Source organism: Neocloeon triangulifer, unplaced genomic scaffold (assembly GCF_031216515.1).
Source record: "Neocloeon triangulifer isolate White Clay Creek 2 clone unplaced genomic scaffold, ASM3121651v1 ptg000012l, whole genome shotgun sequence".
NCBI lineage: Eukaryota > Metazoa > Arthropoda > Insecta > Ephemeroptera > Baetidae > Neocloeon > Neocloeon triangulifer.
Window position 1 is genome coordinate 3,971,861 of NW_026775554.1, and position 18,697 is coordinate 3,990,557.

General features: G+C 36.2%; 3 protein-coding genes across 11 annotated transcripts; 2 read left to right on the forward strand and 1 right to left on the reverse strand.

The window, feature by feature from the left end:
- Window positions 1–1,460: 1,460 nt before the first annotated feature.
- Window positions 1,461–16,620, reverse strand: LOC132198132 (mitochondrial adenyl nucleotide antiporter SLC25A23). Of its 4 annotated transcripts, none has more exons than XM_059621941.1 (9): window positions 16,324–16,620; window positions 15,527–15,653; window positions 15,385–15,472; window positions 15,134–15,245; window positions 5,687–5,845; window positions 2,959–3,216; window positions 2,735–2,902; window positions 2,327–2,474; window positions 1,461–2,166 (listed from the first exon to the last, which is right to left on the reverse strand). In XM_059621941.1, the coding sequence occupies exons 1-9, from the start codon at window positions 16,507–16,509 to the stop codon at window positions 1,976–1,978; spliced, it is 1,437 nt and encodes a 478-aa protein (XP_059477924.1). In that variant the 5' UTR covers window positions 16,510–16,620; the 3' UTR covers window positions 1,461–1,975. The 4 variants fall into 4 exon arrangements, with proteins under 4 accessions (XP_059477924.1, XP_059477923.1, XP_059477927.1 ...); XM_059621940.1 differs by having other exon boundaries at window positions 1,461–2,175; XM_059621944.1 differs by lacking the exons at window positions 15,134–15,245; window positions 15,385–15,472; window positions 15,527–15,653; window positions 16,324–16,620 and adding an exon at window positions 13,811–13,956 and having other exon boundaries at window positions 1,461–2,175.
- LOC132198139 (circumsporozoite protein-like) lies at window positions 10,306–13,267 on the forward strand. 2 transcript variants are annotated; one of them, XM_059621960.1, is made up of 6 exons: window positions 10,306–10,528; window positions 11,101–11,265; window positions 11,316–11,373; window positions 11,437–11,561; window positions 11,621–11,696; window positions 12,200–13,267. In XM_059621960.1, exons 2-6 carry the CDS (start codon window positions 11,218–11,220, stop codon window positions 12,685–12,687), a joined length of 795 nt encoding a protein of 264 aa, XP_059477943.1. In that variant the 5' UTR covers window positions 10,306–10,528; window positions 11,101–11,217; the 3' UTR covers window positions 12,688–13,267. The 2 variants fall into 2 exon arrangements, with proteins under 2 accessions (XP_059477943.1, XP_059477942.1); XM_059621959.1 differs by lacking the exon at window positions 10,306–10,528 and having other exon boundaries at window positions 10,772–11,265.
- LOC132198137 (trypsin-3-like) lies at window positions 13,946–18,642 on the forward strand. 5 transcript variants are annotated; one of them, XM_059621956.1, is made up of 7 exons: window positions 13,946–14,052; window positions 17,586–17,662; window positions 17,716–17,804; window positions 17,868–18,006; window positions 18,064–18,180; window positions 18,246–18,401; window positions 18,457–18,642. In XM_059621956.1, the coding sequence occupies exons 2-7, from the start codon at window positions 17,660–17,662 to the stop codon at window positions 18,607–18,609; spliced, it is 657 nt and encodes a 218-aa protein (XP_059477939.1). In that variant the 5' UTR covers window positions 13,946–14,052; window positions 17,586–17,659; the 3' UTR covers window positions 18,610–18,642. The 5 variants fall into 5 exon arrangements, with proteins under 5 accessions (XP_059477939.1, XP_059477935.1, XP_059477937.1 ...); XM_059621952.1 differs by lacking the exon at window positions 13,946–14,052 and adding an exon at window positions 14,196–14,244; XM_059621954.1 differs by lacking the exon at window positions 13,946–14,052 and adding an exon at window positions 15,059–15,180.
- The last annotated feature ends 55 nt before the right edge of the window (window positions 18,643–18,697 follow it).

Consider the following 18,697-nt stretch of genomic DNA (forward strand, 5'->3'; position numbering starts at 1 on the left):
TTATTGCACACAAGCTTCAACTTTTAATGTGAACATAAAATAGCCTGGTTGCCTGACGTGACATGATTTAGGCAATATGCTAGACATAAGAGACACGCGGGAAGCCTACCTCTTGCATATAATTTATTAGATAATTTAATTTTGAGAGCAACTATAATACTTTGTGTCTGAACAATTTATCATTGAATTGATTAGCTGCTCTTCCTTCAATCGTCCAAGATCGTGTTCCTCTCACTCAGTAGACCTATTTTAAATTTCTTATCGGTCTTCATCAGTCACTGTGCATTTTCATTGATTTATACTTATTTTGATTTTATGTTAATTGCTATCATATAAATATCATTTCACCAATTGAACAAAAAGAATGAAAATATTACACGAGTTATCTTATCTTGAAAATATTTTGAATAATAATCTCTTTATAGGATTCTTATTTCAAAGAAAGAATTTTGGTTAGGACTTATTGAAGATTTTATTTTTCATTTTATAATTCTTCAGCTGTGATACAAGCAAGTGTGTAATGACGCCCGCAATCAGTGTGATTGATCATCATATTATATATTTTATTTATGCACTTTAGTTTTAATTGTGCCGAACATGGTGATAGCTGGAAAATGTGTCTTTTCATCATTTAAAGTTTTTTAATGGGTAAATGTCTAATGCAATATGAACAGTATTCATTAGTTAACGTTAGGTATGGCTCACAGCAAAGTGTGAATTGCTCATCTTCACAAATGGTTATTATTTTGAATGTAAACAAACACTGACTTCCAATTTTCCTTCACACTCTTTTTTTCCATATATTTCAAAGAACAACAACGATTTGTGTGATCAACAGTAACAAGTGTGTAAGGAAAGCCAAAATAGTGGACATCAATCATCATCACACATACTTATATCTTATTGGTTGTGATAGAGAATTTTAAGGGAAAAAACACCGGCACTGCAGGATGACTGAAGACAACATTCAACAAAGCACGGGCATGGAATGTGTGTATCTCGGCTCCTGGCACTTCTTCCATGCTCACCTGCCTTTAATTTTTTCTGTACAAAAATCATCAAAATTTTTTGATCACAATTATTTTTCGTGCGTCTTTCACCGATTTTTGCCCAATTGCCAGAAACTAAAAATTAAGCATTTTCGGAGAATATAAATTTTTTCAACCATTTGAATAAATACGATAGAACTTAAACCAACACCACTTCTCATTTCTATTTTCAAACAATAATTTATCAAGGCCTTTTGGAGGACGACTGAAGGATAAACCTGCCAGCAAGCACAACTTCTGCCGCCGTCTGGGCCTGAAGAATTCAAGAATTTAGAGATTTCGGGGTTTTATGTGTGGTGAGCACCCTACAACATTTCTAGCCAAGTTTTTCAGTTATTGCTTAAAAATACTGCATTTTACATTGATAATAATTGAATAAATAAGGCGTCGATTTAATTTTAGTAGCAAGGAGAGTTAAAAAAAAAAATAGTAGAGATGGATAATTGGAAGAGCAAGCCGTTGGTCGGAGTTAACTTTATTTATTTTCATTGGGCATTAACTCCGATCAACTAAGGAAGTCTCTCTACTCAAAAGTCGCGTCTGTCATTTGAAATTAAAAAAATAAAGCACGCAGTGTTTGACACTTGCGGGAAATGAAGGCAACGTTAATAATTAAAAATCGAAGACTACTGACAATACGGTTGGTTGAAATTTTGATTCTTCACAGATATTCACATCTCCATAGGGCAGGCCTAATTTTTCTGTTAAGTATCGGGCGACTGAATAGTCCGTCGAGCTACGTATTCAGTCTTTGTTTGTTTTGGCGTCGCTTTCCCTATTAATTTCCTTCAAAAGCGAAAGCGACACAAGTAAATTAAGGTCCTGCAAAGTCTACGCTCGAATTTCACCACTTATATTTTATCACAACCAGCACTCTTGCCAATAATAAAATAATATTTCGAATAACTTAAATGGGATAAAGTCGTTTACGTCATGTTGACGCCGAGTGCCTGGCGACACCTTTCGTACACCACGTAGCTGATGCTGACGGCGGGCGCCACTTTGAGGAAGTTGGGACCGATGCCACGGTATAAGCCGGTCAAGCCATCTTGCTGGATGATGCTGCGAATGGTGCCCATCATGGTGAGTTGCGCTGGAGCAACACCAGCAGTCGTTGCTACCATCGCTGCAACAAGTGAAGGGACTTAGATTCGCAAGGCACATTCGACGGCTCAAATTTTCAGTATTTAATAATTTAATGCAGTCATTTCGGTGCAAGAGAAGAGCCGAAGGATACCGAAACCTAGTTGCTTGTGAATATTTTGTTAAATACTTACTCTGTGCTTGAAGCCTGGTTCTGACTAATGCTAATGGATAGGATGCTATTTGGCCACAAGTTGAACTGGTGGTGCCGCAGGCTAACAAAAGGAGCACTCCTGGATTTCCTTGTGAGTCTGTTTGGCGTTGGTAATAATTCTTCAGGGTCTGTAAAAGAATTGTGGGAATCGTTAGACATGAACACCTTTTTTAGTTTCAATTTGCAAGCATAACATAGTTGTTGTTAATCGAGGATTGATTCAAAATATAATTTTGGTGTCAAGAAAAAAAAGATGCTTTGAATTTTTCCTGCTGAATTTAAAATTATTATATTTTCTATAAATCAACAGAAAAAATATTTCAAATATAATATTGGTTTTTGTTATTACTGAATTTAAACCTTTGTTATGGTTTTTTTTTTCAATTACCTCGTAAACGGCTAGATCAATGCCGGCGTAAGGAATAATTCCCAACAGATTTGGTATATAACCTCTATAAAAACTTCTAAATCCCTCTTTGGCATAAATCTTCTTAGCTGCATCGGCAATACTACTATACTGTCCAGTCTTCCTCAGCGCCAGTCTTGTTTTCAGCACCTATTCAATTGATTTAAGTTTTATTTCTTTTTTTAATATAAAAATCTATTTCTTACCTCCAAAGGATAAATTATAGTTTGACTGAAGCCTCCGGCAAAGGAACCGGCCACAAATCGTTCGTAGATGGAGATGTCCCTGGAGGAGTTGCCGCGCAGCACCCGCTTTGCCTGTTCGTAAGCCATGAACTTGAAGGCCGATTCGGGTGCGATTTTGAGAACATTGATGCCGTTCCCCCGCCACAAACTCCAAACGCCACCCTCGGCCAACATGTTGCGCAAGCAGCTCACCAATTTTGTCTGTTTCGTCCCGTGGACCTGAAAGAAATGATATATTTTAATATAAAATTAAATAGCATTCGTTGGCAAAATTCCAATCGATGCTTAATGAGCCAAACGCGCTCAGGCATTCGATTGTGTGGGGACCAAATTAAATCTGCACTGCCAAAAGATTATTTTGCTAGCTTGTGCTATTTTCCCACAGACCGATTGAGAAGCACGCGCGACTTTAGCAAAGAGAAGAAGAGCAGATGAAAGAAACTGCGACGTTGCTAGGCTGACTCATGTATTTTACATAATGGGAAATATGTTTCTACATACATCAGACTGAAAAACTATAAATTTGCATTTAATTTAGTTGGTATTTTCAAAGTGATAAAATTTTTCCTGCCAACAAATCATAATAAATAATTTTACTATAAACAATTTTAAATTCATTCAGAACGCAAAAAGTGTTTGAGAGAAATATAGAACTTTTTTTATGATTACTTCCATTTTCGTAAGTGATTATTTTCTACCAAAGCATTGTGCAAAATGAATCACGCGGCGGGTGCAAGAAACGCGCAATCCGGTCTTTACCCGAGCGCCCCACAAATCCATTTCAATTCATTGCTCAGCCATGTTCACCAGGCTTTTTTGCATTCGATTGTCCAGTAATTGGAACACTTGTTGCTGCGCGGTCATTTTGCGGACGCGTGAACGCGTGAAAGCGACGGTGACGCGCACTTGGTGCGCCTGTGACGTCGCCGTGAGTTGTTGACTGCAAGTGCAAATTAATAAGCTCACTTGGTAAAGAGAGGTGTTGGAAAGAACTATATGAAGCAGCACTACTTGTAGTTATGCAAGTGGTGCAAGCTGCTTCAAGGGCAAGATTGTTTTGGCCAAACAATGCGTTAGAAAACGAAAATTGCAGGGGCAGATTAAAAGAAGTGTCTACAAACAAAAGAGGATTTATGATTAGTAAAGCTCTGGATTTTTTTAAATAATGAAATGATCGCAAAAGAAAAAAGAAATTTTTCAAGCCAAAATACATAGTGACTAATAAGCACTTAAAATGAAGAAAATTTTCAACTTTTCTTTTATTTTGTTGAACAAATGTGATATAAAATTTATAAGTTCAGTTTTGCAATATTTCTTATAGTTAATTAAAATTGATCTGATGTTTAAAAAAAAATAATCACATAACCAGACTATTTTAAAAGAGCCAACTGTGTAGTAATAATTTATTTTTAATGATTTTTTTACAACTGTACCTAAATTAACCAAAAATTATGCAGATATTTTCCAATCCAACTGAAATTCACCCACTAGCTAACAATCTCAATGATCTGCTTTTGATCTGCTCAGATAACCTCTTGAGGGGTTCATTTGTCACGGCTCTAGTGAGCAAGTGCGTCCAACCCCGCAGCGGCGGCCAAATGCATCAAAGTCCAGCCTTGGCTCACATTAGATTTCATTATTGTAACAAGGTTGGATGAACTTTGAACACACGTAATTAAATAAAGTGCATTCTCGAATAACTTTAAAAGAAAGGCGGACGTATTTAAAAAAAAAAACCGAATGCGTCAGATAACCACAGGTTGGTGATTTTGAAACTCGTTCACGCATGTTGAGCTACATTAAATGTGATTCACAGGTGCACGAGCAAAGCGAGTGTCCAATTGTCAACAAGTAACGGAAGCGCCCCCAAGTTTGATTTTGTCACCAGCGTAAATTTATTTTTCTTCGCGGCCAAGCAGGGAAAAGAAAGAAAACCGAGACAACATGTTGACGTCTTTTACTCATAATTATTATCAACTGCTGATGATCTTTGCACTCAAGAGGACTATGCTCGTTATTCAAATTTCTCAAGCTCTCTGATATCCTAAAGAGGCTGGTGATCTTGATAAAAACCGTTGGCTTTTATCATTTCAAAAGAAAATCGTTCACAAGATTGAGAGCAACAAGAACAGCAAAAGACCAAGAATATTTTATTTTATAACAGTCCAGTTGCTTTAAAACTCTAAAATTTTCTTTTTTTCTATAATAATTATATTTGTCACGATTAAATTCCCATAAAAAAACAGTTCTCTGTAAAAAAAATTTCCAATTTTTTTATTATTTAATTTTAATATGAATATTTTACAAATTTAATAACTTCAGTGATAAATAATTATTAAAATTGATTCCAATCTGGATAAACCTCATTGAAATATCCAAAGATAAAATATTTCCTACTAATTTGGCAAATTTAGAGATTATTATATCATTTTTCTTAAAATTATTCAAACCATAGCGGGATTTTTAAATTAAAATTCAAAGAGAAGTAGTAACAATTTAAGTAATTTCACTGGGAATCCCTTTCGTGTAAACCAGCCAGCAACAGTTCATATTGAGTCGCGTGCGTGCTTCTCATTTTTTTTTTTTTTTTTTTTTTTAATGATAGATGGAACCTGACGACCTTGATGAGGCCGCGTGTGGTGGACGCAAACTGTGAATTCTGCAGCGAATGAATGGTTCGGAATTTTACCTGCAGAAACACCTTGAGTCTGTCAAGCGGTGCTGTGAAGGTTCGCGAAACCATGCCGGCCACTCCGCCGGCGACCAAATGTCTCCACCACATGCCGGTCAGCATTTCCTTCTGCGTAAAGTCGTCCGGCACGTTCATGTCCTCGCCGAAGTCCAAATACTGCAACAGAATCAAAAGATCGTCAGTCTCAAAACAAAACAAAAATCCAGAGCTTGTCTAGACTTAAAGGTAAATTGTTTGGCTTAATATTAGTTAGAAGACTATTGATGATCATCCTGATCAATAAATATTTATTTAAGTATTTTTTTAAAGTTTGTGGTAAACGCAAATATTTGTCGACATTAAAAAAATAAATTTGTATTTTACTTAAGAATGCACAAAAAAAAGAAGAAAATGATGTGTCTGATTTCATGTTGAAAGTTTTAACAGACCATTGTATAAACTCTTTATTCCCTCCTTTCTTTTTATGATTTTTTTAAGATAAGTTTTAGAAATATAAATGTAAAAAATGATGGTTGATTCTTTTTTTCTAATAATAACATTAAATTATTTGATAATCCTTATATAAATGTTATATAATATGCTCTTTCCTAATTTTGTTTGGCTTACAAACCAATCAGTCAAAAGAGACAATAATAATAATCAGACTGATTAATACTAATATTTGTAATGCATTTTTAATATTTGTGGTAAACACAAATTATACTTCCAATTATTGATAGAAAATGATGAATGTTCAAATATAACTTTATAAAGTCCTTCTCATTATATAAGTTTGAATAGGCCGCTGTAAAGTGTGTTAACCTATTTTACTTTTTTACACTTTTTCTTTCTTAATCTTCTTATCATTTTTTTTTTTAATTTGGCATTGATTTTAGAAACATAAACGATATTTTAATGTTTAGTAATAAATGCAATTAAGTATAAAAAATCATATTATAACAACATGAATCTTCCACAAATTTGCAAGATAGGTAGACGCAATTATTACTGCCCCACTTAGCTAATTGAAAATCTCTTTGATGCGGATTCTACATGCCACATTAATTTTTCTTGAATATTTTATTTTCTTAATTTTTTAAAGAATTTCAAAATCTTTTTCAATTGAATTAATACACGTGAAAGCCTGCTGGCAACGACTGGATTAAGTAAATTTGCTGATAAATTGTGATTACGGACAAGTGTTTCTCGTTTATTTTCAATTGTCAGAGCAGACAGACTAATCTCATAAACATGATCACTTGCCGCAATCTCTTTATTTGATTTTGCAGAGGTTGGTTGAGTGACCTGTCAAAATTCTCATTGCCATCCATGTGACAAACTTGCACGTCTTCTTCTCGGTGCAGAGCACTGATGTGACCTTGCAAATGGGATATTTTAGGGTGCACGACATATTGCCGTCAACGTGCCAAACTTATCGTGTTCTACTGATCGAAAATGTCTCGCAATCCACCAAGAGGAAATAAATCGAAGGGCGTAATAATTTTATAATTAGTTTAGAATAAAAAAAAATATTAAAATTAATAAGAAAGCCGGCTGAATATAAGAAAATATTCAAAAATTAAAAAACGCTTGATCACTTTGGTTAGTTTTGGTTTTGAATTAAAAAATTCAGCCAGAACTAAGCTCGTTTTCTTCACAAAGTTCTTCGATCCCAAACCAAATAATAATAATTATAATAAATTAATTTAAGGAAAATAAAGAAATAATAAAATTTTATTGGAGGTCATCGTTGACGCTTTATTTTGAAGTTTCCGCAAGTGAATGTATTATTCTGATGCAAAAACTGCGCGATTTTCAGTAGCCGGTCGGCTCTTTATCTGCCCTGATGACCCCGGAGGTCGCGAGAGTCACACGAGTTTATGATCGCATTTAATCGTTTCTTTCTTTTGTAACCAGGCGGACGGAACGAGGATTAAATTAAATAAAACGCACCACCAACGGCTTTATGTAACGCGCATTACGATCATGTTTTCCGCTCTATATCGTTTATGCAACTGCAATAATATCCGGACTAGAATCTTCCATTTTGAATAATTTTTTTAGTTTTTTTTTTAACAAAATAAAAAACATGCAAAAATGGGAGAAAATTTGTCTGCAAAATCAATAATTATGGATTCTTGGCTTTTCGACGGCGGACGAATCACTTGGATAAATCATGAATGCAGAGCGGCTGGCTAAGCTGCAAGCGAGGGCCTGGCCGTTGGCTTGGTGACAAAAGGATGGAAATAGTCGTCGGGAAGGGCTACAAATTCGCAACCGTAAGCACAAGGAGGCACTTGATCGCAACCGTCCTTACCCCTGAATTTTCGTCATTTGCTCCTCCGGGCCTTAGTCTTTTTTATTCCACTTAGATTATTTCGGTACGCAAAGTTCCGCAGCTAAAACGCCGAGGCAATTCAGCTTGAACCTAAAATTTTGCTACTACAATGCAATTCCAAATTTAGCTGCATGAAATATAAAAACTTAAATCATTAACTGCAAAAAAAAAATGAAATATTTCATTTCATATTTAAAAAAAAAAAAAAATACTTTATCAGAATTTTTTATTTGACTGCAATTTTTATTTTTGCTTTTGGGTCAAAGTAATGTAACTGATTGATCAAATGAATGAAAATGAAAGTGAATTTATATGTCAGCTGCGAAAGAAAGTCTCACTGTCAGCCGACCTTGTTTCGCACTGCAGTGTAGACGGCCGTGTTAGGTAACCAGCCGAGCGCGATATGAGAAAAGTATGCTCGTTCCACATTAAAATTAAATCTAAGCCAGCAAATTCGCACTTGTGTACTTAAAGGTTTATTTTTGAGAATTTTACGATTTTGGCTTGGCACATATTCAAAAATTCCTCTTTAAATTCTGCGGCGACCCGCGCGTTTTCCTCCAAATTTACTGGAGCCTTCGCCTTGAGATTGAAAGGCGTGACCCACTTTTGAACACGTGCCATACCGATTTAATTAATAGTTCAATAATTTATTTCTTTCTGATGTCATTACTGCCTACTTGGCGATTGAAGGGCTTGTTGGGGATTTTTCCAGATAAAGCGTGAACTTTGCTTATCGTTCTGTGAAAAAAATATGCGGCACATGACGAAGACTCTGATAGAATGACGATGCAGCTTAATTGAGAAGCATGGGAAGAAAGATGATGAAAAAAAAAATTTGTTTATAAAGTTCAAATTAAATAAATAATTTAGAAAAATGCCAAAATTTCTAATTGAATTGTTTAATTTTCCTATTTCTGCCCATCATAGTTTTGTAAAACTTTTAACTCTGGCACAATTTCAAACAGAAGGTCCTTCTCATAGCAGGATTGCAAAACATTTCTCTGGTGCATATTGCACTGCTCCTTCCAGAACTTTCTGGTTAAATTTGGTTTGGTGCATTTTTAAACCTTGATGAGAATTCTATGAGATTTGGTCCCTCAAGAGAACGGAGAGGAGAATATACCAAGAATGGTTTTAAGATAAAACAAATTGCTTTCACATTCTAAAGAGGCGGCGGGTTTTCCTCGTTCTCCAGGAATCCATGTGACGTCACGGATACGTCACAAGCACTCTGGACGCCGTTTGATTAGAGAAATTAAATAGAAAATAATTCGATTAGGCTTTGTTTGCCCAGACGAATGTTTCTCAATTCAGGTCTGGAACTTTTTAATTATCAGCTGCTGTTATATATTTCAAAATTTTTAGATTATGCGGGTGGCGTAGCTGCCAATGACGGGAACAATTACTCGTCAGTTGCAGTAAAATTACGGTAATGCAAGGTGTTGGAATGCTAACTGCAAGGATGATGCGATTTAATAAAATCAGAACGCGTTCCACTTCTTATTGTAAGCAGAAAATCAAGAACAGTTTAACAATTCAAATGAATCTTTGAAAACCTGTTACAGGCCCCTCATCTAACAACAAATATGGTACTTTTCCATCATCTCCATGAATCAACATTGATATTATGAGCATCTCTTGTCCTTTTGTTACTCAAAGATTAAAGGATGTCAAGTCAAGAGTTGGATCACTTTCATTGAGCTGGGGCGTAATTAGAGTGAAAGTTTTCACACGATCAGAGGAATTTATTTAACCGTATTTTCCGATTTTTTTTTTTTTAATATATAATTTTTAACTTTTTTGAAAGAATTCATTTTATATTGCACCACTTTAAAACTCCACTAGCTAATTTTTGTGAGCGGATTTTTTACAAGAGTCAAAAGATCTCTCACCACTTGGGCCATTTGGTACAGAAGATCGATTTGGCGTTTCAGGTTTTGGCACACCAGGCACGCGTCCTCCACGTGGTGGTGAATTCGCCCGCACAACACCATGTCTTGCTTCTCCATTTTGAAATAGGAATAGTTAAGCACCGATTGACTCTCTTCGTTGAACTTATCACTCGCAGTCGAATAAAGAATTAAAAAAAATCACAGCTCGCTTTGATCTCTTTCAGCTCATTTGGCGCGAATTATGCGAATCCAGTGCCCGCCTGGTCGCGACTGCCGACAGTCCGCTCTCGACACCCAGCACCGAGCGGCAGCTGATCAAGTGGAGGGAGCGTTCGCCACGTGACGTCACGCACACGTGGATACCACAAGCCGCCGAGGGGCCCGCGGCTTGCGCGTACCAGTTGACGCCGGAAAAATAACAAACAGTTTTTCGGCAGTGACGCGAAACGAGAAAATGTAATGACGCCCATTAAAATTGAGACGTAATTTCTTCTGCGTTCTTCAAGAGATTGGTGCTAATGTCCCTCAGTTGCAAAATTGCGAGATTTCAATACAGCTTGGGGAATTTTCTTATAAAATTTGAGTTTTAAATTAAAAAAAAAATACATCTTAAACAGAGCAATATTTGTAATTTATATTTTCATTTGCAGCCTGTGACCGTTAATGGGGAAAGGGGGGCTTTTGGTTAAACCAACTAAATTTACCATTGTTGACTATTTCTGCAGGAACCTACTTGAAACTCCCTTAATTTGCAAAATATTTTTGAAAATATCGCAAATTTTGACATTATTCTTGAGCAAAGTTCTTTACAGATTTAGTTATTTTAATTGTTTTGCATTTCTTTTTTACAAACTTGCTCAAAATAGCATGTGGTAAATATTAAAATTTGGCAAAAAATACCCTGAAACCACACAGTGGCATCCAACTAAATGTTTTTTTTATGTTAGCAAGATGAAATCTAAAATAAAATAAAAATTTTAAAATGTACAGCAATAGCGTACATTTTAAAACGCTTTTTTCACTTTTCCTTACAAATTTTTCCCTGTCGAGAGGCTTGCTATAATTATTAAAAAATTGTTGAAACTGGGTAAATCCAAACCGTAAAATACTAACAAAAAGGCTGCCTGTTAAATTTTAAATTTCCATGACCAATTTTTACGAGGTATCAAAGCGCTTTTCGTGTTTCCATCTCCACCCAGGAAATGAAGCCATACACCTGCCACAGAATAATGATGATTCTGATGCTGTTCCACTCGCGCTACACCAGTCGGAGTAGCACCAGAAAACCACGCAAATGCGTTGTGAAGCGCTAAAATATGCAACTATGGACTAAGCTTTATGGAATAAGCAACTTCATCACGATAGTAAAAACATTACAATTTAATAATCTCGCAAATATTGTACTTTTTAACAGGTGCATCTCTCCGGTGTGTGCTTTGGACAGTTGTTTTTTGATCCAAAATTTTTATCACGTATGTAAAATTTTCACGATTCCTTCTAATGACTAATTTTAAATAAAACACTTCAAACTGCAGCACCAAAGATAATAATCCAATCGGTCAAGCAATCTAGAGGCTACATAATTAAATGCTGCGGAGGCCAATCGTGCACCGGGTCTTCGTCTGGAAACGGATCAGACTACTATGATGAAGGCAATGCGGTAAAAAATTATGAATCATGAAATTATTCAATTGGTTGACATTTAAAAATTTATTTAAGGGTGGTGGAAACGGAGGGGGTGGAAATATGAAGACAACGGCACCTGCAGATGAAAAAACTACTGCGGGTGATGGCGGTAATAAAAATTAATGACAAATTTAGATAGATCTTTAATTTTGATAATTAATTTCTTTGAAAATCAGACTATCAGTAGCAAAAGATTGTTTTTGGGCCTTTCAAAAACTATTATGGATTGGTGAAATGGTGGCAATCAAACCCTGAATTTTAGTAAAGAAAAATGGATGCACGTTCAAGAAGTTAAATTGTGGAGGGAAAAACGCTAATTTTAAACAAATTCATTCTGGCTCACGTGAAACAAGCCAATTTTCAAGGAAAAGTCTCAGTTTCAGTCAGAAATTTGAAAAGCAAAATGTTGTTTCTAACGAGTTTCGACATCTCCAATCGTGTAAATTAAAAAAAAAAATAAAGATTAAAATTTATGTCAAAATGGTTTTAAAATAATTTTTGAGTAATTTAATGTAAGACATAAAATAGTGAGGTTTATCTATAATAATTTTTTGTTTTATATACTTAAAACCAACAAAGTTAGAAATATAATTAATTTTCCATAATTTAAAGGAGGATCAAGTGCTGGCGGCGATACAACAGCCGCAGGAGGAGACACGACTGCTGCTGGAGGAGACACTTCCGCCGCCGGAACGGACACAACTGCTGCAGGAAGCGACACAACGGCTGCGGCTGCAGCAGGCGACACAACAGACACAACGGCTGCAGCTGCAGCAGGCGACACAACGGATACAACGGCTGCAGCTGGCGACACAACAGACACTCCTGCTGCTTTGAAGATGGACCCTGCAGGCATCATTCAGAGAAAAGGGACAAAACCAAAGAAAATTTCCGAAAATCAAAAGAAATCCAGAGGGACAAAGAAAAAAGAAAAGACCTACAAAATCAGGGTGATCGACTCGAAAAATCAAAAGCAGGTGAAGAATTCCAATGCAAAGAATAAGGTCAAGCGCGTCCATATCAACCTGGGCGCCGGCAAGAATGGCAAGCTGGAAAAAGTTAAGAAAAACTTGCAGGGTGAGAGCGTAAAACTGTTTTGACAGCACGGGACGAGGGAGCAGCCAAGGATGTCAAAGAGGACTAGGACGATGCGGTGCAGTTTTTCCATGAACTATTTTCTTATCAATTACAAAGAAATCAACTAACAAAAAAAATTCGACTTGATCGGTTGTGTGCATTGAGGTCAAATAATAAATTATTATCAAATGAGGGAGGTCAATTGTCGATTGCAACTCAATTTCATGTAATTTCCAGGTGCAAATAGGATACGAGAAAATTGCTGCAATTTTGAAAAATGTTAGAATGCAATTTCTAACAAAAATATTTAAAATATAAGACCAGATCAAAAATTGAATGCCTTTAGCATATAAAATGATTTTGATTTTTACAGCTGTTTTGTCGATTTCCTGTTTGAAAATTTAGGTTACCATTTTGTTAACTAAAATGAAAAATGGAAACAAACTAGGATTCGGAATGATCCGCAATTTTCAAGGTTTCCATTTGATTTTCATCTTTTCATCACAGAAAAACATTTTGCCCTTTTAACCAAAATTCAGATTTCAGCAATATAAAAAAATTCTGTTAAAATTTTCAGTAGGTTTAAACTATTTCATATATTGTTAAAGGAGAAATTGTAAAATTTTTGGGATATTACTATTAAAAAATTCATCTTTAAATTTATAAACCCCAAAACCAACTAGAACGTGCCACTGAAAATGAGAACTATTTTTGTTTCTCAGCTTGACACATTTATAGAAATATTTTATTCTTGAAATATGCATAAATACTTTTTTCCTCACCAATTTTTACTTTTATAATTCAAGTTTATGAATCAAGAATTAATAGATCTTTAGAAGGCGATTATAAATCATCTATCGTATTTCATAACACTAAAAAGTGATGAAGCAATTGAAAATAAAAATATCTTTTAAATTACATAACTTGACCTAGTTAAAATTAAAATCAATGATTCATTTACACATTTGAAAATAAAAAATGGTAACAAATGTGCAAGAAATTGGTAAATTCCAAGATTGCCGCAGATGTGACGGTGCCAAAAGAGATCGATCGAGTGCACTTTTCAGCTGCATCCGTGACGTCACAATGTCACGGAGCGATTGCGCCCCAAAAGAAGGCAAAGGTCAGGGTGTGTGAGTCCCCTACCTGGACGTGGACGTCAGCTAGTTGGGCGGCCATTTCTGCAGTCCCGACCTCGGGCACGACGACTTCGACTCGGCAGCTGGCCGCCGATCAAGTGCGACAGATTTAAATGGTCTCGAGGGCGACTCGCGGAGGGGTTGCTCACTCGGACCGCGCGCGCTAGTCACAGAGCGACTGCGGCCACGGCAACCAGGTCACTCAATACGCCCCATTGGGCACCACCAGTCTGCGACCTGCCTTCAATGGTGAGAGACAAACGGACCTTTCCAGATTCGCAATTTCTCCATTCCTTGCTTTTCCGTCAGATTTATGTTCTCCCGAGGAGGAAAATTTATTCCTTGCGCAACTCCCGTAGGGAGCGAGTGCCTGTTTGGTGCAGAGCTATTTTCGTGATGCCACTCGCATGCGGCTGAACTCTGCCCCCAACATTGAACGCGGTGAGGAAAGAATCTTGTAAGGCTTCGGAAAAGCTGCACGCCGCTTTGTTCTACGCACATGCTTTTGATCCACGTGCGGGATTACGGCACCGTGAGATTTAGAAAAATGGTTTCTTTTTAATTGGATTGTAGTTCAGCAGCTTCGTTTTATTCCTCAGAATGCAATTTCCACTAATTTGATTTTAATAACTAAATGGAAATAATAAATCCTTACGCTGACTGATCTAAAAACCGCGTTATATTTATTGAAATAAATTAAAAATTTTAATTGATCTTTAAACACAAAAAACGAAAAAAAAAATTCATATTGAATTTTTAAGAATTAAAATTATTGTAATTTCTAGCGATTCCTAATTAATTTAAAATTGACATACGTGTATACATTAAAAAAGTGCAATTTTTTATATTTATAATATTTCCCTCATAATTTCAAATACATAATTTTTTGCAGTTTCTCATTAAATCTTGTTGACAGCTTGGACGTGAGGCTTTTAACTAAGTCAAAATATCATTTCATTTACTTCCTATTGGCGTCGCAGCCAAAAGCTAGTTATATTATAGTTCGCTTTCCAAACATTACAATGCTCTCGCGATGTTAATTGGAGGCAATAATTGAAATGCCAGACTTGATAACTAAAGCAAATAACACAAGTTGCGGCTCATTGGAAAGTTCAAATTTGATAACAACCCTTAGCCTTCTGCCTTAGCTTTTTAAGCTCTTGTTGCCAACCGACAACTAATTGAGCAACGAGATTTGCGCAAGTGATCTCTTGACCTTGCCGCGTCAAGAAAGACGAGCCTCTCAACAACTTGATCCCATTTGTGGACGTTTTATCAGAAACGACGCGGTCACCACAAAACGGTGTGTTAAATAAATCTTGGTACTCACCGTGGAGTGCCTCCAATAGCTGATGATGTCCCTGATGTCTGTGCTTGGTGCGTACAACAAGTAATTGCGCCACTCGTCAAAAGTAATGTCCAAAGTTCCGTCGGTGTCCATTCTATGGATTAAAAATGGCAAATTCATTACAATGCATGGAAATTAAGCTTTAAATTGTTCATACATTCCTGAAATTAACAGAAAAATGTCCGAATTAAAAAAAAAATAATTACAAGAGATAGTAAGGAAAATTTGTTCACCTCTGTAAAAGATTTTTTGCTTCGTCCCGGTTGATTTCAATTCCTAGCTGCTTAAATGCAACCACCATCTCGTCCATGTCAATTTTTCCTGCAAAACGGCATTAGTAAAGTTTTAAACTAAAATTCAATGCGAGTTTCTAACCATCTTTGTTAACATCCAGACTGTGAAACTGAAGGTGCAATTTCTTCTCGTGCTCCCGCACATAATGTATGAATTCCGCCAAGCTGACATCACCACTCTTGTTTTGATCAGACTGCTCGATAAATTTCTGAAAGTAAAACAATTATTAATAGAAATTAGATATCATCAATTTTTTTCTAAAATATTTAGCTTATAACATATTCCAACCATACACTATAATAATAATATAGCAAAAATTTAAAAAGAAAAAAATTAGCGCCCAAAGTTTGATCTTCAAATAATTGAAATTTCTCTTGTACAATTTAAGAAATAATCCACTTTCAATCTCTTAAAAATTTTTCATATTTTATAAATATTAATTTCAAATAATCTATTGCCACGTGTATATAAAAATTGTACGCTCTTAATAAAATAATTTAAGCTTTTATTGCAAGTTAGATAATAGCCAAGGTTTCAAAATCTATTTGCAGAAGGGGGCGTGGTCCACACTCAAAATCACGCACTAAAAAAATTATGTTCCTTCTAGATCCGACGACCCCCTTGAAGAGGCGATTGATTCTTCCACAGAATCAAGCCCTAAAGAATAAAAATCCACTTTAAAATGCGTTCAAGCGAAATCTAAGTTCAAAGAGCGTCTTGAGAAACGAAATGCGAGTTCGGTCGAGCCCCAGGGCATGATTATGGGGGTTAAACTCGGCTGTTAGTGGGTCAGTGACCCTGATAAGAATCTCAACCTCGGCTAGTCTCGCGATCGGCTCGGAGGCCAAAAATATGAACAAGAGTCGCGAGATAAACACCTGTGCGTATCCCTGGTGGACGCCGGTGTCATGGAGGGCCTGCGTCAGGTCTCGAATGTCGATGCGGCCGTTGCCGTCCATGTCCAGCCGCTTGAAGAGGCCCTCGAGCCGCTCCTCTTCGCTCTGCGGCAGCTCGTGCAGGTAGTGGTTCGGCGGCTTGTCATTTCCATTGCTACCGTTCGACATTTCGGCGTTCAGTCGAATCGCATCCTCCCACAAATCGGCCGAAACGGACAAATTTGGCGAGCCCGCAAAAATTGTGTTGCTCCTTCCGTGAATTTCCGCAATGCGTCAGCTGCTCCGTCAGGTGCGCCAATATCTGCAGCTCCTGCCCCAGAAGATTTCTACCCTTGTTACCACACAAAAACGTACTTTTCATTGATTACACAACACAATCATTGACCTTTCAATATTTTAAAAGAAAATATTTTATATTTACGGATATTTAGCCAATATCAGAGTGTAACAAAATTCAGGGTTTACAGCGTTAAGTTTACGTTACAGGTGTTTGACCTCGATCCGCGGGAAGTACACGAGCAAAAAAAAATCTAGAATCCTCCGGTGTATTTCAGGTTTATTTTATTTTAATTGCAAGTAGCCCGAGCAATCCATAAACAAATTAAAATTTGGGTGCATTTTTTTCTTTTATAAAACATCGTTTTATTCATTTTATTAAAATCAAAATATTTTTGTTGACACCAAAATTTAATTTATTCACTCCGTACCCGTAGTTTCCAGTATCTTCATTTAACTATATACACGGTAATCAATAAATGTCAGGATAAATTCTTTGAACTATTGTAAACTAGTTTTAGTTAAAAAATTTAAATAACTTTATTTAAATTTTTTAACTAAAATTCATCTGAATCTATATTTTTATTCAAAACATTTCAAAAAATTTCGGAAAATCCTAAAAGATTGGTTTTTCCTGGCCAATTAAGTATTATCAGTAAAAAAGATAACAGCCTAACATTTGATTGATTTTAACAATAAGCTGGTCCAAATAAGTGTTGACTATTGTGATTGATAAAAAAAATTATCTTTGGTGAGCTGCATAATATTTTAATCAAAATCACTCGTTTCGGCACCATTGTAATATTTGTCAGCAATTTCGATTCTACGCACAAAATTAACATGCATCAAAAATTTATTTTTCTTTGCGTCTCCACCTTGGTTCCAATAATTTTTGGTGCGATTTTTTGTAAAAAAAAATATAATTGCATTGATGTTTAAAATTACAAATCTATTTATTTCTGTTAAAGGAGCCTCAATTGAAAATGGAGCTTCGTCCAGGATTGTTGGAGGTTCCAATTCCTCTCCAGGAGAATTTCCTTACATGGTTTGATTTTTCAACAGGAAATTAAGGAAGTCGAATAATATTTTTACTTTCAGGTTGCAATTTTATTTAAGAACAGAACCATGTGCGGTGGAACCATTTTGAATGAAAATTACATCCTAACAGCAGCCCACTGCATGCACAAGTATATTAATTCAGAATATTCTATATTTTTTATTTATGTTAAAAAAATTCTATGTACGTATAGTTTGGAAATGCAGTATTTTGAGATTTTGTCCGGGTCAAACCTGCTCTCCGAGTCAACAGTTCACAATGTCACGGAGTTGAAAAAGCACGAAGAATTCATTTTCCAACAAAACTTGCCCAATGACGTTGGTCTCATGAGGGTAAAATGCCCAAAGAAAAAAATTGATCACAAAACATTTCAAATTTTTTCACTCTAGGTTGACCCACCGTTTGTGTTTGGCTCGATGGTTCAACCTGTTTCGCTAATTGACCAGGGAATAGAAACGAATGGCTCAACCGCTTTCGGAGTAGCCGTCGGCTGGGGAATGGCTTACGTGAGGCCCTTATTTTTTTCGTAGAAACTATGCAAGATGATCTCATTTTACTTTTTTCTGTGCAGAGTGGAAGTTCTTACCCTAACGAGCAGAAAAAGGTGGAGCAGCTGGATGTGTATACCGACCAAGAGTGTATTGACGCTTATATCTTTGGTCCGACGGAGAGGTCTATTTGTGCTGGCATGTCTATCGGGTCAAGCAGCGAAGTTGGAATTTGTGGTGTATGAACTATGAACATCTCCATACAAATTAAGTTACACAATATTTTAATTGTAGGGGGACGCAGGAGGCCCTCTGATCGTGGATGGACTCCAAGTTGGCATTATAAGCTGGGCTAGGGTTCCTTGCGGAGAACCAGGTTTCCCTGCCGTTTTTGCTGAAGTTTCCTATTACACCGACTGGATCAAACTGAACTCGGGAATGGTTTAATTCAATAAAATGATCATATATTTAATAAACAAATATCCTCAAATAATATTATTTATTTTCAACAAATTATTTTGCTGGTTATGATTGA